The 20,763-nt window shown below is 36.2% G+C and overlaps 1 protein-coding gene across 3 annotated transcripts in view; it reads right to left on the bottom strand.

Annotated features, from left to right (window-relative positions):
* Positions 1–20,763, bottom strand: part of Rnls (renalase, FAD dependent amine oxidase) — a 327,678-nt gene that overhangs the window by 38,315 nt on the left and 268,600 nt on the right. For 2 of the 3 annotated variants that reach the window (XM_015498949.2, XM_048807426.1), the window contains exon 7: positions 1,241–2,615. The exons of the other annotated variant lie outside the window; for it this stretch is intronic. In XM_015498949.2, the coding sequence (XP_015354435.2) occupies positions 2,463–2,615 (153 nt within the window). In that variant the 3' untranslated portion in view covers positions 1,241–2,462. Of the gene's footprint in view, positions 1–1,240; positions 2,616–20,763 lie in introns of those variants that run through there. 3 annotated transcript variants of the gene reach the window in all.

Here is a 20,763-nt window from a genome sequence, read left to right as displayed (position 1 = left end):
GGGTGGGGGTGGGGGGGTGGAGATGATGACATTTTGTGCAGAAGTCTTGGTGACTCAATGAAGTGTCTTTTTTTCCCCTCAGTAATATGTGGTCTGGGATTATTACTGCTTTCTCAACGTTTTTGAGGCATACTTTTCCCCTTCAGAAATGCCAAAGGTGAAAAATACTATTCTGCTGCTATAATTTGTCACCCTTGCTGCCTGTGCAAGACATGCATAGACAGTTTAGTAATTAAGCTTTTCAACACTGCATCATAAAGTTTTATTCTGGCAAAGGCTATATTTATCAGCTAACAAGTATTAAATCACCCCACTGCTCAAGCCGTTTCTCACTTGAATATGCTCCTTTCAAAACAGAGCAGCTTTCCTTGGCTGGCTTGATTAATAAAAGTTCTTATTTGGAAATATGGTGATGCTGTGTGGTCTTGTGGGGTTGAAATACACACACCTCAGCAACCAGTTCAGCCTGCTGACCCCATTCTTCTGGGGGAGCTTGATAGCTTCACCCTGTGGTCTTTTAGAGTGTCCTGCCATCTGACACATTCGGCCCTCTGGACAGCAGGAGATATATTCCATTTAACCTCTAAAGAGGAAGAGGCAAATGAAAATCCAAATGTAAAAGGGATTTTTAAAATGTTTAAAATAGCAAAGTGACATTAGAATGAAGAGATCTTAGAGTTTTTAGTCATGACGTAGAAAAGTACTTTCTCTAAGTAATTCCAACCCCCTTTATGAATCTTTCCTCTCCTCCTTTCTAGGATGTAAGTTCATGAAATGATTATAGCATTGTTTTTTAAAGGATGCTGTCAATTTAATGAGTTATATCTGTTAAAAAACATGAGTTAGGGCTGAGTGCAGTGATGCTCTCTGTAATCTCAGTGGCTTGGGAGGCTGAGGCAGGAGGATTTTAAGTTCAAAGTCAACCTCACAATGGTGAGGCGCTAAGCAACTCAGTAAGATCTTGTCTTTAGATAAAATACAAAATAGGACTACAGATGTGGCCTGAGTTCAATCCCTGGTACCTACGCCCACAAAAAAAAAAAAAATGCAAGTTAGATTGAATGACTTTTCTACCACATTTTAAGAGAAAAATCAATAGAAAGACAAATGTTAATCAAACATGGGCCACAATGATAAAAAACAAATAAACAAACTCACTACTTTTCAATATTTTATACCAGAAACTGCATTAATTTCCTTTTTTGTTTCTCTATTTTCAAAATAAAAAACATTAACCATATGTAGGCATTTTAGTTTATTTTTTTTAATCATTTAATTGCCAAAAGGAAACAATAGGATCACAGAATCCACTTTGTAGATACTTAAGCAAGTCCCACATGTACCTGTATTTGTGTATGTATAAGAGTGGGCCTGTAGGTGTAAATCCTTAAACACTACCAAGGTAAGAATTCTTCTGCCAAACTCAGTTTAGGAGGCTGCAACAATTTCTTTCCTTTCGATATACAATAGAACTCATCATTTTATTTTTCAAATTAGCAACAGGTAGCTTATTTGAAAGGCCAGGGATAATTTCTCTTCAGCCAGCAAGTCATGGAGTCAAGCCATTGAAGCATGTGGGTGATATGCTGAATTACTAAGTTGGCAAATATTGAACTATTTTAAGTGCATCTATTTTCTGGTTCAGTAATTTTTTTGTTGGACAACAAAAATCTCATTAAACTTGACACAGTCTAAATGCCACAGCACATGCTGGAGAGTACAGAAATGTAACAGCACCAGCCACAGGATATACAAATGTTAAGACTGATATGTTTTCTCTCAGTTTCCATTTAATTTTTATCTTTCATATTAAGACAGATTTGTTTTAAGTATAGGAAGTACTGTGTGACTTGGAAAATCAAGTTAAATCTTGCTATTTTCTAAAAATCTATAGGTAGATTCCTCTGTCAGTCAAGTTGCCCTCCAAACTGCAAACCTAAAATGATGACACATATAACCTACAATTCATATCATTTAATAACTTGAAAAGGAGAAAGAAAAATTATACTAGGTTTCGAGAAATCTTGTAGTTCAGTAATTTGCAAAAATGTTAATTGAAGGATACAGTTGAAGACCTAAAACAAGGTCTTCATGATGATTATTCTTTATTCAGAACTGATTTCAAGAGGATAATTGAGGTTTTGGCACACAAACTGTTACTTCTGTTTTAATATAACTTTTGGGGGAGTCTATTTGTCATTATAAAGCACCATTTTTCCTCCAGTAAGGATTGGTCACAGAAATTCAGAAAACTGGGGAAAGGTGTAAGGTACAAAGAGTTTTCATTCTTATATGGGCTATAACTATCACAATTATAAAATTGATTTTATACTCTATATGAAAAATGACCATAAGTGAAGAATAATTTTCCAGGAAGTTTTCTCAACAAAATAGAAACTAAATAACTGACAACAGAAAATTGTGAAAACAAAAATAAAACATAGACAATAAGAATACAGGTACTAAAGATGATTTTTTAAAGCTTCCAGAACACTTAAGGCAGAAGTGATGCAGCCATCAAAGTTGGACTGAGTAAATCCATCCCCTCCACACATGAGGAGAGGTTTGAGACGAAGAGTCATCTGACCAGGACAGTTGGCAGCAGCATTTGTAACCTGAAAAAGTGGGGGGGGGAAAAGACTGAAATTGACATTCTGTGCTCTGTTGTACTGTCCTGGCAACACCCGTTTAGAGAAGGCTTTCTCACAAGGAACATCAGAAAAAAAGAAAATCAGGAGCCCACACTGCTCTCCTAGCCCATTTGTTTACAATGACATTTTAAAATGTTTAAATTTTTAATTATTAGACAAGATAATCAGAAGTATGTTGAACTTCACTATTAGTAAGTGCTATGATCCAAATGTTAATATGCTGCAATCCAATCCCCAAGGTGATGGTATCAGGAAGAGGGTCCTTTGGGGATGTGAGTAGGTCATGAGGGATAAGCGCCCTTACAAAATAGGCCAGGGGAGCACATTGTCTCTTTTACCATGTGGACACAGCAAGAAGGCACAATCTGTGACAAAGTGGGCCCTCACCAGACGCCGAATCTGCCAGCACCTTGATCTTGGCCTTTCTAGCCTACTGGACTATAAGAAATAAGTTTGTTGTTCATAAGTTATCTTGCCAATAGCAGGACAGAAGGACTAAGACACATTTCCTCCCTCCTCTGCCCTACTGTCTCCTTCCCTTCCTTTCTTCCTTCCATTTCCTGAGTTCTGTTCTGAGGTAGGTCCTACACTGAGTACTGGAGCAGCAGAATTTTAAACTGCCATATACCTGTCCTAAAGGAGCTCTTAGTCCTAAAAGAAAGACTGATATGAAGGCAGAGAGTGGCTCCCTTCTGCTTTCAGAGCACCTCCTATATCTCAGAACATGTTTCATGTGCAGACTGCTTTTCATGAATGAATGAATTCATTGCAATCAACCCATGTAGGTGACTATAGAAGTCTGATGTATGCATAAGTTTGACTTTGCTATCAAGAAAGTAAGAAAGTCCCATTCCAAGGGGAAGCAGCAGCATGTGTAAATGTCTAGTCTATGGGCAAGAGTGAGCTAAGTGTACTTTAGATATTGGTGTGTGTGTGTGCCTGTATGTGTGTTTGGGAAGAGGGTTGACTGGAAGAAGAGAGCTGGCAGGGAGGTCAGATGTAGGGATATGGTATGTTAAAATTAAAAAAAAAAGTCAATAAACATGTCCATTGAAAATGTAGAATTAATTAATTTATGAGCTGAAAAGGTGTGAATGAACTGAAGGTGGAGATTTATTTTATAGAAACAGGTTTATAATATTTGACATGATAGGGGGAGTACAGAAATTATTTCCTGGAAAAACAATTCTTAAAATCAGCATGGATGGTGCCAATAAGCATCCACAGTGAGAAGAATGGGTGGGAAGGGAACATAGTTATCTTGGACACTGAGATAGTTAGTTGGCTTCGGAAGCACCCCAAACTCCCTAGGTTAACAAAATATGCAAACTTATTATAATTGAGTCTCATTTAGGTTTGTTTTGTGGTATAGCTTCAGGACATCATTCACATAGATTACCCTGTGGCAGTTCTGCCTCCTCTTAGCAGTGTTTTCATGGAGAGCAACAGGGTAAGGCCTATGAGGATTCACTTGTTTAAAAATCAGGGAAGAAAATCAAGACATGTAATAAATACTATTTGGATTAGGATGCTGAGATTTTGGTTCTAAATAGTCTGAGTTAGTGTATGCTTTTACAAAATTTTTTAAATACAAAAAAGCTTTGTATGGACATTTTTATTTATATGCTATGTTTTGCTTTAGCAAAAGAGGTGTTACTAAGATTCTCTTGTTGAATGTCTAAAGATATGGCTCTCTAGACACCTGTGTCAGATACAAACATAGCATTGAGAGCATCCTTTTACTTTTCTGGAGGTCATTTTATAGCAATATCATTTATCATACACATAGTAGATAATCTTGAAACCAGCAGATATGATTTTTCAGTGGCTAAAATAAATAGCACATAGTATGGACACTGAAACATGAGCATAGGTATTCAGTTAGAGCTTTCTGACTCCTTCTTTGGACAGAATTTTAATAAGGTGGATTATCTGATTTGCCAGTAAAACACTAAGGAAGGAAGAAAATGTCTAAGTTCCTAAATATTAGCAATTTCAGAACTTGTTAAGTTATAGAAAGCAAGTGTTGTGTATAAAAACTCAAAACAGGATGAGGAAGAATCCTGGCATTTGGGAAACATTTGGTGGAGGGATAAATAATTTTCTAGCTCTTAGTAGGTCCAAAAGGTATCAGCTATTAGTTTTCCTTCAACATTAATGTTCACAATGATGGCCCCAGTTTTCAAAAACCAATTCTAATATGCATAAATTATTCAGTGCTAGCATTTCTTGAATGTTCACTGCACATTGAATGTTTATATGCACGTAATTCACAAGTAATCCTATGAGGTGGTCACTATTATTCTCATTGTACAGATGACAAAGTTGAGATTCTAAAAGACAGAAAGCTAGCAGATAAATAGGGAGGCTGATTTTAAAAAAGCAGGCTGACTCTAGAACTCACACTTCCAACACTTTTAGAAACATTTCCATAAATACTCAATTAAAGTAAAATGAAACAAAAATGTTTGATTAGTCACTTAGCTTTAGACTTCTGGAAAATTTGCCCAAATGGGATAACTCATTAATACATCTTCATATGTACACATACATATATGTGTGTGTATGTGTTATAAACATATAACATAAATATCCATTTGTTGCTAAGTTTTGATACATTCCTGCTGACATCTCTGTATGGGTAAACCATAGCATAAACCTGTAATTTAATTAGTTGAGTAATAAATGCCAGATGACAGATCACATGGATAGAAAACTGGGCCACTGATTAGCCAGTCTGCAGTTTGGATGAAATCAATCTCACTGCATTTAGGTGGAATCACCCATTTTGCAATTACCCAATGAGGAAAATATGAAAACACAGAGTGTGTGTTGGCAAGCTCCTTCAGCCATGTGAAGTCAAGGAGTAGAGGAGCACGTAATTGTCAAAGCCACAATCTGTCATAGTAATGCAGACTTTGGCTATGTTTCCAGCCACAGTGAGGAACCACAGTCTCAAGGCCTGTGTTTAAGAGAGATGTCAGAGCTGAAACTGCTCCTTGGAAATCCAGGTTGCTTTGGCTCATATGTGGGCCAGTGCTGGTCAGAAAGAACCCTTGCCTGCTCTAGAGTGGCTAAGGTAATGTTTCTATAAACTTAGATGATGACTGGATTAGATGCAAAAACTCAAGACAGAAAAAATGGTTTTATTTCTCAGGGATTTAAAACCACATGGATGTGTTTTGTGATTTTTGTCTACCTGCAGAATAAAATGTAAGCTCCCACATGGAAAGCCTGTCATAACAGGCATCTTACCTCCTTTCAAGTTTCATGTCCTGCCATTTTCCTCACCTTTGCCACATGTCCTATTTATCTTCAAACTAAAGTTCTTCAAACACACCTTTCTTTGTGATGCTTCTATGGCTTTGAAGAAGTCATTCTGTTGGGTAATATGGTACTGTTCCTCCTTTTTTCTAACAAGTTAAACTGTGTATCCTTCAAGACTCAGTACAAAAGTCATCTTCTCTGAGGTCTTTTTTGCTCTGCCAGGCAGGGTAAGTACCTTTTCAACATGTTATCTATGTCTATTGTGTTACTTGTTATTTTTGCACTGTAATTATTTCCATGCCTAGTCTCTCTTCCTGGACTACATGCTCCTAGAAGTAGGGACTGTGATTCACTAATCTTTGTAGCTCATGAGAACAATGCCTAGCCCATATTATAGTAAAGTGTGCAATAGATGTTTATAGTTAAAAAAAAAAAAGGGCCGTATGTTGAATGTAGTGGTGCATCCCTGTAATCCTAGAGACTCAGGAGGCCTAAGAAGGAGGATCGCATGTTCAAGGCTAACCTCAGCAACTTAGTAAGGCATTAGCAACTTTAAAAAATAGAAAGGGCTAAGGATGTACCTCAGTGGCGAAGTACCCCTGGGTTTAATTTCTAGTACAAAAACAAAATACAATATTGTATTCATAGTTGATCAAATAAAGGTCTTCCTGAGATACATCTACACAAAAAATGTTATTCAAGGCTCCTGTAGAACTGGGTGAAAGAGCAAATGGAAGAGCTATTTGGAAGGCTATCAGTAATGATGAACAAGGGCTATTCTCTTATCTCTATGAATTGCTTTAGGTGAAGGTCTTTTCATTATGTATTACTTTGAACCACACAAGCTTGCTGGTTCTGAAAGTCAAAAACTGATAAAACATAGTCCATTTTTATATGTTATAGCCTAATAGATTCTTTGTATCATCATAATTATTAACTAAAAATTTATAAATAAGTATCTGGGGTGATGAGACTAAAGACGAAAAGAAAGAAGGACCAGATAAGTAGGCTGAGAATTTATATAAAACTATAGTTAACAGTTAGAAAAAAAATCAGGACTATGTGTTGAATGTCCTTTCCTCCTTCCATACCTATGCTGACAGGTAAAGCATGACCTTGGACTATGACATTTACCCACATAGAACAATCTCACTGGTTTGGCATAGAGCAGCTGCATTTTAGGTTGGCCAGTTCTGGAGGGCCACCAAGTCCATAATTTGGTTACTTAAAACCAACCTTTCTGAAATATGGTACTAGATGATGTTCAAGTGAACTGGTCAAAAATTTAAATCTCACTGGGTGCTGTGGTGCATGCCTGTAATCCCAGTGGCTCAGGAGGCTGAGGGCAGGAAGATCGCAGGTTCAAAGCCAGACTCAGCCAAAGTGAGGCACTAAGCAACTCAGTGATCCCTGTCTTTTAAATTGGCACTATTTGCTGACTATATGATTCTATACCCAGAAGACCCCAAAAGTTCCAACAGAAAACTTCTAGAACTAGTAAATGAATTCAGCAAAGTAGCAGGATATATAATCAACACCCATAAATCAAAGGCATTTCTGTATATCAGTGACAAATCCTCTGAAAGGGAAATGAGGAAGACTACAACATTTATGATAGCCTCAAAAGAAAAAAAAAAAAAACCTTGGGAATCAACTTAACGAAAGAGACGAAAGATCTATACAATGAAAACTATAGAACCCTAAAAAATGAAATCAAAGAAAACCTTAGAAGATAGAAAGCTCTACCTTGCTCTTGGATAGGCAGAATTAATATTATCAAAATGATCATAGTACCAAAAGCACTATACAGATTTAGTGCAATTCTGATCAAAATCCCAATGGCATTCCTCATAGAAATAGGAAAAGCCATCATGAAATTCATCTGGAAAAATAAGAGACCCAGAATAGCCAAAGCAATCCTTTGCAGGAAGAGTGAAGCAGGTGGCATCACTATACCAGACCTTAGTAACAAAAACAGCATGGTAGTGGCACCAAAACAGACTGGTAGACCAATGGTATTGAATAGAGGACACAGAATGTCCACAAAATTACAATTATCTTATATTAGACAAAGGTGCTAAAAACATACATTAGAGAAAAGATAGCCTCTTCAACAAATGATGCTGGGAAAACTGAAAATCCATATGCAACAAAATAAAATTAAACCATTATCTCTCACCATGCTGGTGGGACTGCAAATTGGTGCAGCCAATATGGAAAGCAGTATGGAGATTCCTTGGAAATCTGGGAATGGAACCACCATTTGACCCAGCTATCCCTCTCCTTGGTCTATACCCAAAGGACTTAAAAACAGCATACTACAGGGACACAGCCACATCAATGTTTATAGCAGCACAATTAATAGCTAAGCTGTGGAACCAATCTAGATGCTCTTCAGTAGATGAATAGATTAAAAAAATGTGGTATATATACACAATGGAATATTACTCAGCAATAAAAGAGAATAAAATCATGGCATTTGCAGGTAAATGGATGGAGTTAGAGAAGATAATGCTAAGTGAAATTAGCCAATCCCACAAAAACAAATGATGAATGTTTCCTCTGATATAAGGAGGCTGATTCATAGTGGGGTAGGGACAGGGAGCATGGGAGGAATAGATGAACTCTAGATAGGGCAGAGGGGTGGGAGGGGAAGGAAGGGGGCAGGGGGTTAGCAATGATGGTGGAATGTGATGGACACCATTATTCAAATTACATGTATAAAGACATGAATTGGTGTGAATATACTTTATATACAACCAGAGATATGAAAAATTGTGTACTATATGTGTAATATGAATTGTAATGCATTCCTCTGTCATTTATTTAAAAGAAATCAATAAAATAATAGGGCTGGGGATGTGGCTCAGTGGTTGAGGGCTCCTGAGTTCAATTCCTGGTGCCCCCCCCAAAAAATTAAATCTCATAAATTCTAATCCTAGATGTGTAACTAGCTTATTAAAGAGATGTGAACAATCTATAAATAATCATGTTCTTGCTGCTACATTTCCTCATTTATTATGTTACAGATGCAAATTATACCATATTTCATTGAATCTAAAGTACCACCAATTGGAAGAGGCATCAATATTTTATGTACAAATGAGAAAGAAAAGAAGTGGTGTCAACATAAAATAAAACTTTATTTTATATTTTCTAGAAAAGTGCCTTTAGACTTATTCACACATAGTTCTTTTGAAAATAAAAAGGAAATAAAAGAGAAATAAATTGGTTAAGCCTTTGCAAAAACTTCTTTATATTCAGAATTTGGCTTCTCTGAACCACTCTTAAACTCAGAGCTGTCAGTGTCTGATGTCCACACTCGTCCCCACACCATCTGTCCTCGGTGCTGCCTTGCACACTAGAAATGTGGCATTTTTTCCAAGAGTGCCCAACTGAATTATTCTTTCCTGGGTTTTCTTCAGAGCCACTGACATCTGTTCTGCAAGTTCAGATTATTCATTTTTCTCTTCAGTGGGAAGAAAAGGTTTTCACACAGCAATCAGGCCACACAGTTTTTCCTCAAATGGTCCTTAAATAATTTGATAATTTACTCTCAAGCAGCTTCCCATTGTAGGTCCACCAAAGATAACCAAGCTCACATACACAAAAACTACATCTTGACTGTGTCCTGGTCTGTACTAACTTTGTGGCATCTCACTGTTGATGAAATATGGCAAATAATGAGGTAAGGGGCATGATATGGTAAATACACAATAGTAAATTTATATCAAGTTAAGACAGAATGAAGGAGTGATAGGATATTTTCAGCAGGACCTGTCAGGTACAGGGCATCTCAGCATCAGGACTCCTGATGTCTTCAGCATTGCTGGTTTCAGCTCTCCATCTTCTTAGTTCACCCAAGTGAGCAGCCACAGGTGAGACTGACAGAGACAGACTGGTGATCAGAGAATCGATTTGTTCATTTACAAAGGTAAATGTACTGATCTCGGAGTGCAGTCTGGTTGTCTTCCCAGACCATTCATCTTGGTAGGCAAATTTCCCCAACTGCATCATAGATTAGCGGGGTGACACATGTGCTGCAACTCCTGACAGACATCACTGATCAATTGTGGCATTCTTTTCCACTGAGCCCAGAAATGGCCTCAGCATCCTCCTCGCTTCAGTGCTTCAGGCAGCCACTACCAGTCAATTGGGGCTGGCACTCGAGAGAAATCCTATATACCAATCCTGGATTAGAAGATTGCAGAGCAAACATGTAATTAGAAATAAAAGAATTACATATTCTTTACTATTTTTTCTCTCTCTCCTTTTCCATTAAGCCAGGATAGCCTGATGCCTTGCTTCTCTCCAAATCAGAGATACTTTAATGCCAAGAAATAGGATCACATCAGAGCCATTTCCTCAAGGTGATGCTGAAAGCCCAATTACAATTCCTTCTAATAACCTCTTAAACACTCTTCCAGCCTGCTGCCTTTCCATGGGTCACACCAATGCTCTGCCTGCCATGAGAAAATAAAATACAGGTGTTTTGGCTGGGCCATAGTTCTACAAAAGTGCACACTAAAAATATCAGGGCTTGTGGGAAAAATGGAGTTGGAGAACATGATTCAAAACGTATGGAGCTCTGAACCAAGCACTAACAAAAACAATAAATATCACTGTAATGTGGCTAGCACAGCTACATTCTCCAGTCTCTGCATTCAGCTGCAGCAATCAATTTTTTTTGTAGCCTAAACCCTGGGCATCATGCATCTTCTTCTAGATGTAGGTCCTAGAGGGCAATTGCTTAATTTTTTTAAATTCTAAATTAAAAATAGAATCTAAGATGCAGTGTTTTTTCTTTCTTTCTTTCTTTTTTTCCATCAATCCATCATTTTAGTGTAAGGAAAATGTCCTGTGGTTTCATCATTTGCACTTGCACCTTTGCTGAAGAGCTTATCATGGTGGAAAACTCGGCACTTCTTCCGATCTTTGAAACAGTCACTACTTACAGGGAAGGAAGGCACTTCTGTAGATTTTTAGATTTTCTCTTAAGATCTTCACATTTGGTAAAGCTTTATCTTTGCTTGTGAAACACATCCCTCAATTATTTCCAAATGTAAACATGTATGTGAAACCAATATGAGTTCTCCAATACTAATCTCCTGTTTCTTGTCTATAGTAGTCCTTTTTATTCATAGGGGACATATTCTAAGACCCCCAGTGGATGCCTGAGATAGTGAATAGGACTAAACCCTGTATGTACTTTAGTAGCCCCTGGTTTGTGGTTTCACTTCCCATGGTTCAGTTATCCATGGTCAACTGTGGTCCAAAAATTTTAAATTTTTAAATTTTAAAATTCTAGAAATAAATAATACATAAGTTTTAGACTGCATTCTGTTTTGAGTAGCATGATGAAATCTCATGCCATCCTTCTCATGCTGTCCCTTTTCAGCCACACAGGATGAAAATCACTCTTTGTCCAGTGTATCCCTGTTGTGTATACCACCTGGCCAGTCACAATTATTCAAATAACTTTTATTACAGTATCTTGTTATCTTGTTCTATTTTTATTATTAGCCATTGTTGTTAATCTCCTACCGTTTGTAATTTATTTTTAAAAAATATTTATTTTTTAGTTGTAGTTGGACATAGGACCTCTATTTTATTTATTTATTTTTATGTGTTGCTGAGGATCAAACCCAGGGCCCCGCATGTGCTAGGCAAATGCTCTACCACTGAGCCACGATCCCAGCCCTGTACGTAATTTATAAATCAAACTTTATCATTGGTATGTATGTGTAGGAAAAAACATAGTATATATATAAAGATTAGTACTCCCTGTATTTTCCAGAATCTGAGGGACTTGGAATGTATCTCCCCTGGAGAAAGGCTGACACTGTATGAGCTAATCCATATAAAAACAAAGAACAAAACAAAAATTTTAAAACAAAATTCAGGCATTGTAAAAGACTGTTGATAATTTTATTGCTTTCTTACATTTCTGTGGGTCACTTTAATTAGTTTTGGGTATGTAAAAGTCTTGACAGCAGATAGAGATGTCATTCACTTGTGATTTTAATACAGTGCACTTTTAAAAAAAAATCTTTATCCATTTCAGTATCTGAGGGTGATTCTCTACTTCAATTGTCTCTAAATTCAGGGAAATTTTATTGTCTCTTAGTCATACACTAACTTGCTTGGGGCAGTTTCTGAGTAATAATCTCCTTGCTTTGGCATTTCCCCTATCCATTGTGTGCGTGTGAGGTATTGACCACACTGGCAATAATGAATAGTTATGAAGACCGAGAGGGTATGGAGCTGATTCATACACTTTCTTACTTCCTCGCCTTCCTCTACTCTGCTGCCAATATAAACCCAACCCATGCCATGGTACATAAAGAGCAGAAATTGAATATTTGGTTAACTTATTCTTTTATTGCCTCTATGCAAAGCAGAAAGGCAGTGAATCCCAAAATGCAATCCATGGCAAGATGAGAAAAATAAAAAGAATTATAAGGTTTTTCATAGAGCTGAATGTATTATATCTTTACTATTATTTTATTCTTTTTAAAATTCTCATAGCTCTATTTTTGTTTTTACAATTTTTAATTATAGAATTGCTATCATTTGGATCTTGAAATGTCTTCCAAAGGCCCATGTGTTAAAGGCTTGATCCCCAGGGTGTGGCTACTGGGAGGAGCTAGAACCTTTGAGAGGTGGGACTCTGGTGTCTGTCAGTCTCTCTCTCTCTCTCTCTCTCTCTCCTTCCTGGATATGAGTGGCTCAATTCTGCCATAAGCTCCTGCCACTACGTGCTGCCTTGCCACAGGCCCAAAGCCAAGGGGGGCACTTGATCAAGGACTGGAACCTCTAAACCTATGAGCCAAAATAAATCTTTTCTCTTTATAAGGAAATTATCTCAGGTATTTCATTATACTAACAGAAAAGTGACTAATACAAGGATAAAAATATGACAAGATTAAATTGGTTCTTACAACATGAAGAAGGACTTTGCTGGTTCAAAAAATAAAAATGCATAAAACCACTGCTTTAGGGTGAGGCTTGATGTGTCTCAAAACAACAGTCTCTGCCAGCCTGAAGAATGTTTTCCAGAAGAGGGACTGGGGGGAATGAGGAGCTAAGGTAAGCTGTGAAAAAGCATCAGTAATCTCAGGCAGCACTGAGATTCAGAGTTGTCAAGTGGATGAGTCATTGCTTAAAAATAGAATGAAATCTTGTGTAGAACTTTATTTCCAGAAATCTGCACAAGCTTCTTTTATACAAATATTAATCTAGATGGAACAAGGATCTAGAGTAACACATTCTTATTTGTTCACCTGTGACTAAATATTCAGGTAGTAACCATGAAAGGTTTGGTGGGAAATAGGATTGGGGAGAAAAGACTTAATTAAATGTGGCATAAATACATACCTTAAAATTGCATGTGTCTTACAGGGGAAGGGTGGTTCATATTGATTCTCTGTACGTATCTCCCCATTCTTACTATATTCTCAAGGCATTGATTATAGCATTAATCACATTCCTGTTTATAAAAACAGGGAGAAATATAAATAAATAAGAGAGACCAGACCTTACTCTGATGTCAAGGAAAATATCTGTTTACATATTCATAGATAGGGAACTAGTCCAAGCACCCTGAGAAAGATGGGACTTCAGAGTGTGTCAACAGTGAACAATACTATCAATCATTAAGTACATTTCCATGATCCAGGAAAGAAGATCTGAGACATGAAAGTTGAATACAGATTTTTGTTTCTTTTAACATACAAGATGTTTTCTGTCAGCCAGATTCAAAATGCAATGTTCCTATCCCTTTCTTCTATTAAAAAAAAAAATCCCTCTGGGGTTTGATAAAAATCCAATAAAATGTTGCTGATTTTTCTACACTTAACTCATCAGAATGCAGTTTGGTAAGAGACGTTTCACGTTTGAAATCCTTTGAGTCCTCAGAAATAGCAAGCCATGGGGGTTGTGTCTTATTCATCTTTGTATTCCTGGTATCTGTTACTCTATTGTACATTGAATAAATGTTTGTTCAAAGAATGTATGCAGGCAGGCCAACAAAAAATGAACTTAAACTGTTGAAAGTTTTAAATTTTCAGCATTCAAAGGGTCTCTAAAAGTGGTAGATTTTTTTTCTCTTTTAAAATAATTTTCTTTGGTTTCTCAGCCTCTATATTTTTCTTGTTCTTTCTGAGTATCTATGCTATTAGCCTCTTATTTCATCACACTTGATACCTCACCATTCTAACCCTCTTTGTGAGGAATTGCTGTGCACAGATCAACAATTATTCTGCTATCCACCATCCTTACTCTGTCACCTATACATCATCACTCCTAGAGAGTGGAACTCGCCTGCTTCTGGTTCACTTTCTATAGACACTGGGCAAAGGCATCGAGAATATTTGAATCAGCCTGAATTTCATATAGGAAGTGAAGATCTCATCTCATTAACTGCTATTATCAAGAATACCTTGAAAAGTATGTATAATATAGAAAAGTGTGTATGTGTTATGGTTTGATTAAGTGTCCCTCAAAAGCCCATGTTGTTAAGGCTTAGTCACCAGCCCATGATGTTGTTGGGAAGTGATGGAGCCTTTAAGAGGTAAAGCCCCTCATCTTCCTCTCTCTTCCCAGCTGCTAAAAGGTGAGCAGATTTGCTCTACCATGCAGTCGTTACTATGTTGAACTTGCCATCATCCTAAAAACAACAGGACAAAGCAAATATATCCTAGAAAGCTATAGGTGTCAGAGAGTAATGAAATCACCTTTTCTGAGTGACCTGGCCAATTTATGTCTCTATCTTTTTAAAATTATTCCTTAACATTTTTCTCTGCTCAATTATTATGGAATGACAGATGTCATATATACATGAAATACATTTGCTATAGTATTAAAAAAATGATGATAAAGATGATCTCTTAACCACACACTGCATATTATTGAAGATAACTGATTTACTGGGATAATAATGATAAAATTGGGATGCTGATTATACCACTTATACTACTTTTAGTCTTATTTCTTTGAATGTTGTACCTCTTTTGGTCACTGATTTTTGAGGGTCTCAGTCCTATATTGTCTTATGCTATAGTACTTAATACTCATAAACAGTTTTATAAATACATAGGTACTTTCCTGCAAAGATGGTACATTTTTAATTGGTTGTTATGTGTTGTGTTCATCATTTTATCTTTCCTCTGTTCTACCCATCTCTCCAGTGTTCTATTATATTTAATGGTGATTTCATAATCCCGTTTCTTTGTCATGCTTTAGGGAAAGTATTGCTTATATTATGGACTCCTAGCTACAGAGCTCTGAGTCCGGAACTAGGGAGCTGCCATAAAATTACTATTGGTTGCAATACCCTAGATATGAAGAAAGTGATGTGGTTGGGTTGAATTCTCAGTGGAGCTTTTCAGTTTATTGGTATTTGTCTATTCTATTTTAATAAACCATTGGATAGATGCAGGCAGAATGTGCCACAAATCAATTATATGATCCATGTAGCAGCTTTAGTGGGCTCAAACTGCAAAGGATATACTTTGCTGAAATTGTATATTTAACTGATGAGGTCTACATTGAATCTGTTTAGATCTATTCTATCTTTTAAGGTCCTGAAAACACTGAGTAGTCTATTTTGATGAGCATTTGTTCAGAACAAGCACACAATAAAGAATAAGATATGGCTTTCTCTAGTACTGTTGCAGTAATAACAGAAAAGACAATAGTTGTATCAATTTCCCTTTAGCATTTTTAATTTTATAGAATATTGTTCTGCCCTTCAGCAAGTTTTAGCATGTTCATTCATTAATTCTTCAAAGTTATTTTTGTTCCTAGTAGTTGCTGAACACTATGAAAGCTGTGAGGGTTCAAAATCCATTTCCTTTCTGACGGGTGATACCACAGATTTGGAATCTTTTGGTTTTCGCCTAAATATGAATGCTCCTTTACAATCTCTCAAAGACCCAATTGCTTGAGATTCTAGGATACAGAGGGCCAAAAAATGCTTTCAATGGCCAATCTAGAGATAAAGTGAAAATCATTTTTCCTCCTCAATGGAGCCTTACCACTATTTCTTCCCTCAATTAAGCCAACAGCTGCCTAGTTGCCCACGGAATGAATCCTGCATCCTTTCTCCCATTCCCCATCCTATCTCCTCTGAACTACCCTGCAGTCTGCCCACTGACATTTCTTTGATTCTCATTCGTGCTGAAGTAACCCAACAACTTTATGTCTGGGCTGTGAGATTGCCACAAAAAGAAGGAAGCCATTCTGATCTTCAGATCTAGAAATAGCCTTCCTTCCACTTTTAGTACTGTGAAAATAAGAGCCAATTCTTCTCCTCAAGAGAGATAATAATGGAGGACACAAAGCACAGGTGGTTCTTAAAGTCAACTTAATTGAGGTATAATTAACATACAGTAAAATCTATCCTTTTTCTGTGGACTGTTCTATAAATTTTGTCAGTGGATATAGTCATGTAAACACCACTACAAACAATATAGAGAACATTTCCATCACCTCCCCAAACTTCCTTCTTCTCTGAAGTTGATCCATCCTTGGAATCATAGTCTTTGACAACTACCAATCCATTTATGTCTCTTCCAGAAAGTCATATAAATAGACTTTGAGTCTGATTTCTTCCATTTAGATAATGCTTCTGAGATTCACTTATGTATTAATTACCAGTTTGTTCTCTTTTATTACTAAGTAGTTTTTTTATTTGTGAATGTGCAATAATTTTAAACTATTTATCAGGTGATGAATATTTGAGCTATTTTCAGTTTGGGACAATTATTAACAAAGCTGCTACGATCATTTGCATACAGGTTTTGTGTGGATATATATTTTCATTTCATCCCAGAGAATGGGATCACTAGGTTACAGTGTATATTTAACTTTGTAAGAAGCAGCCAAACTGTTTCCCAAAGTGGCTGTGCCATTTTGCATTCTCAAGAGTGATACATGAGAGTTCCAGTTGCTTCCTTTCCTTTCTAGTACTTGGCATCTTCAGAATTTTTGACTTGAATCATTCTTGTAGGTATGTCATGGTATCTCATGGTAGTTTTAAATAGCATTTCCTTAATGACCAATGATATTCAGTATCTTTTTGTGTTCTGACTTGTTTCCATATTTTTTCTTTTTTTGTATGTAATAAAGATGAAATTTTCCATTAGTCATATCCACTGGCAAACAATAAATTGCTTTCTCTCTCTGGATTTGTCTATAATGGATATTTCATAAAAATAGAATCTTTCAAGATGCAGCCTTTGTGACTGGCGTCTTTCCCTAGCATAATGGTTTCAAGGTTCATCCATGTTGTAGCATGTATAAGTACTTGATCACTTTTTATAGCAGAATCATATTATACTATACAGATACACCACATTTTGTTTATCTGTTCATCAGTAGGTAGGCATTTGGGCTATTTAACACCTTTTGACTATTTTAATGGTGCTGCTAAGAACATTTTACACACATTTTCAATTCTTTTGATTATATACCTAGAAATGGAATTGCTGGGTGATATTGTAATCCTATGATTAACTTATTGAGGAACCACCAGTGATAGTGGCTGAACCATTTTTCCTACCAGCAAGTACAATCATTTCACTTCTCTATATTTCATGAACACCTGTCATTTTACATTTTAAAAAACAATAGCCATTCCAGTGGGTGTCATTTCATTGTATCTCTTTGTGGTTTTGATTTGCATTTCACCTTTGAAAAGTAATATTGGGCCTGTTTTCATGTGGCCATTTTTACTTCTTCTCTGGCAAAATGCCTATTCAGGTCCTTTGTTAATTTTTTAATTGGGCATTTTTGTTGTTGTTGTTGAGTTGTAAGAGTTCTTTATATATTTTGGATAGTAAATTTTTATCATATACTCATCAGTATTTTCTCTCATTCTGAGCATTGTTGTTAGTTGTCATTCTACTTTCTTGATAATCCTTTTTGAACTTTGAGGCAGTCCAAATTATCTTTTCTTTTATTGCTCATATTTTTGTTGTCAAATCTAAAATACCATCACTGAATCCATGATTGTGAAGATTTACTCCTGTTTTTTTCCTAAGGAACATTCTGGTTTTATCTTGTATATTTAGGTTTTTGTTCCATTTTGGATGAATTTTTATGCAGTGTGAGATAAGAGTCTAGCTTCACTTTTTTTTTTTTTTTTTTTTTTTTGGTATAAGGATCCAGTTGCTCTAGTGCCATATGTTGAAGAAAGTATTCTTTCCCCTTTGAATGTGCTTAGGATCACAGAAATCAACTGGCTATGGGTATGGATTTATTTCTGGACTTTCAATTCTGTTCCATTGATCTATGTCTATCTTTATGACACTGCCATATTTTCTTGGTTACTGTGGCTTTGTAGTAGCTTTGAAATTGGAAAATGTGAGTTATTCAACTTAGATATTCTTTTTCAAGAATTGTTTTGGCTATTTAGGGATTCCATGGAATCCTATATAAATTTTATGATTAGATTTTTCATTTTTTGCATAGACCACTCAGGTTTTGATATAGTAATGAATCTGTAAGATCACTTTGAGTAATACTGCCATCTTAAATACATCAAGTATTTCAATATATGACATCTTTTCATTCATTTAGGTCTTCTTTAATTTCTTTCAATAATGAAAAAAAGTTCTTAGTGTAGCATTTTTATTGCTCCCTGGTTAAATTCAAATTTCTTCTTTAATGAAGTACACTTTCAAATCTTTTGCCTGTTTTTAAGCAGTTTATATACTTTTATTATTGATTTGTGGGAATTCTTCATATAGTCAATATGCCAGTCTTTTATCAAATATGTGCTTTGTAGATTTTCTCCAAGTCTATGGCTATCTTTTCATTTCCCTAACAGTGTCTTTCAAAGATGCTGTTTTTACTTTTCATCAAGCTCAGTGTATCAATTTCTTTTTAATGGTTTGTACTTTTTGTGTTCTAAGAAGTGTTTACTAACCCCAAGGTCATAAAGATTTTCTCTTATATTTTTCATCTAGAAGTTTTGCAGTGTAAGGTTTTATGTTTAGGTCTATGATATGATCCTTTTTTTTTTTTTGGTACTGGGTATTGAACTCAGGGGTGCACAACCACTGAGCTATGCCCCCAGGCCTTTTTATTTTTTATTTTGAGACAGTGTCTCACTAAGTTGCTTAGGACCTTACTAAGTTGCTGAGACTGGCCTTGAATTTGTAAACTTCTTGCCTCAGCCTCCTGAGCCTTTGGGATTACAAGTGTACGCCACCACACTTGGCTCTAAGATGCATTTTTAGCTATTTTTCATGTAAGGTGTGAAACATGGACCTTTGAATCTAAAGTAATATGTTCTGATTTTTATTTTATTGCATCACTTTAGGCAAAGCATTCAATAAGTACCTCAGTTTCCACATTTAAAGCAAAGATAATATTTACTTCCTGATCTGTCAGAACTGTTGTGAGGATCAAATGAAAACAAGTATAAAAGTACTTTCTAAAACCAGAGTATAAAAAATGTTAACTATGATTATTTCTAGCTGACAGCAGGAAAAGAAAGATGGTATAAAAATGTGTTGTAATTGGGAAAAAGCCAGCACTCAGAAAAATTACCAGCAGTAAAAGGAGGTATGAAAAAGCTTTTTAAATAGGGTTGGTTTGAATTCCAGTTTTGTTACTTCTTAGCATCTCAACCCCACACAAGGTACCTGAGCTCTCTAGTCCTCAACTTTCTCACCTGTGCAAAGGGGAAAGGAATATAAAATCCACAGAGTAGTTGGAAGAGTAAGTAAGTTACATACTCCCTGAACCTCACAGAAAAAGGGATTAATAAGTGACATTTTGGGGAGAGAGAGAACAAAATATATGCTTAAAATACTGATGGGGTCTAACATGGCACACAGAAGTACTACAACAGATAATGAAGCCAATGGTGAAGGGATGAATAAGAGATCTGAAACAGAAACCACAAACCCTCTACTTCAGACACTTCTGACTGACAGCAACCATGTCCTAGCCAGAGAACACTGGCAGCACCATAACTTAGCTGAATATCCAGGTAGCTTAGCATGGCAAACCAGAAGCACTGGATTCAGTTTCTCTCTCCAACCTCATTGTCCCATATTCTAGTTGTGCCCTACATTTTTACCAAACTGAGTTACTAACCATTCCTCAAATGCACTTTTGCCTCTGGGAAAGGGTATATGTTGTTGCAAATTCCTTCAACATCACTCCCCTTGCTTGCCTGGCTTCCTCATTTTGCAATTTTTAGCTTTTCCAAGGATATCTTTTAGGAAGCTACCACTTCCACCTCAAGTCTGCTCTGTGCTCACATACATTGTGCATCCCTTTTGTATGGCAAACTGCACTTCATCATGTATCTGTTTATTGGTCACCCTTGTTGTTTGACTGTATGGAAAACTCCTTAAAGGAAGGGAGATGTCTTTGAGTTTTTAGAACTCAGTACAATGTTTGGCACACAGTAACAGTTCAACAAATGTGAGAGAATGAAAACATGAGGATATATTATTAATTTTAATGTCAGTCTGGTTCTTGTCAACTTCTTTAGTAAACTTTGTAGCACAATACTAGTGTCTACTCTAAATAGATCAAGCAGACTTATCCTTCATGAAATAGTTCTGGAATAAGGCCTATTTATCTTAGGACATCTATGCCCTCGTAAGAACATCCACCATCTGGTTTTAAGTATTCATACCAGGTATAGATATCTATATCAATATCTATATATTTATATATAAACACAAACATACATTCGTGTGTGAGTGTTCATATATATATATATATATATATATATGGAATTAATATTTAGTTCTGGGTACGGAGATGCATGTGTATATATGTAAGTGTATATATATGTATGTATACATGTGGGTGTATATCT

Source organism: Marmota marmota, unplaced genomic scaffold (genome assembly GCF_001458135.2).
Source record: "Marmota marmota marmota unplaced genomic scaffold, marMar, whole genome shotgun sequence".
Taxonomy (NCBI): domain Eukaryota; kingdom Metazoa; phylum Chordata; class Mammalia; order Rodentia; family Sciuridae; genus Marmota; species Marmota marmota.
The sequence above is the reverse complement of the archived record's forward strand: the minus strand, read 5'-3'. Positions and strand labels throughout refer to the sequence as shown.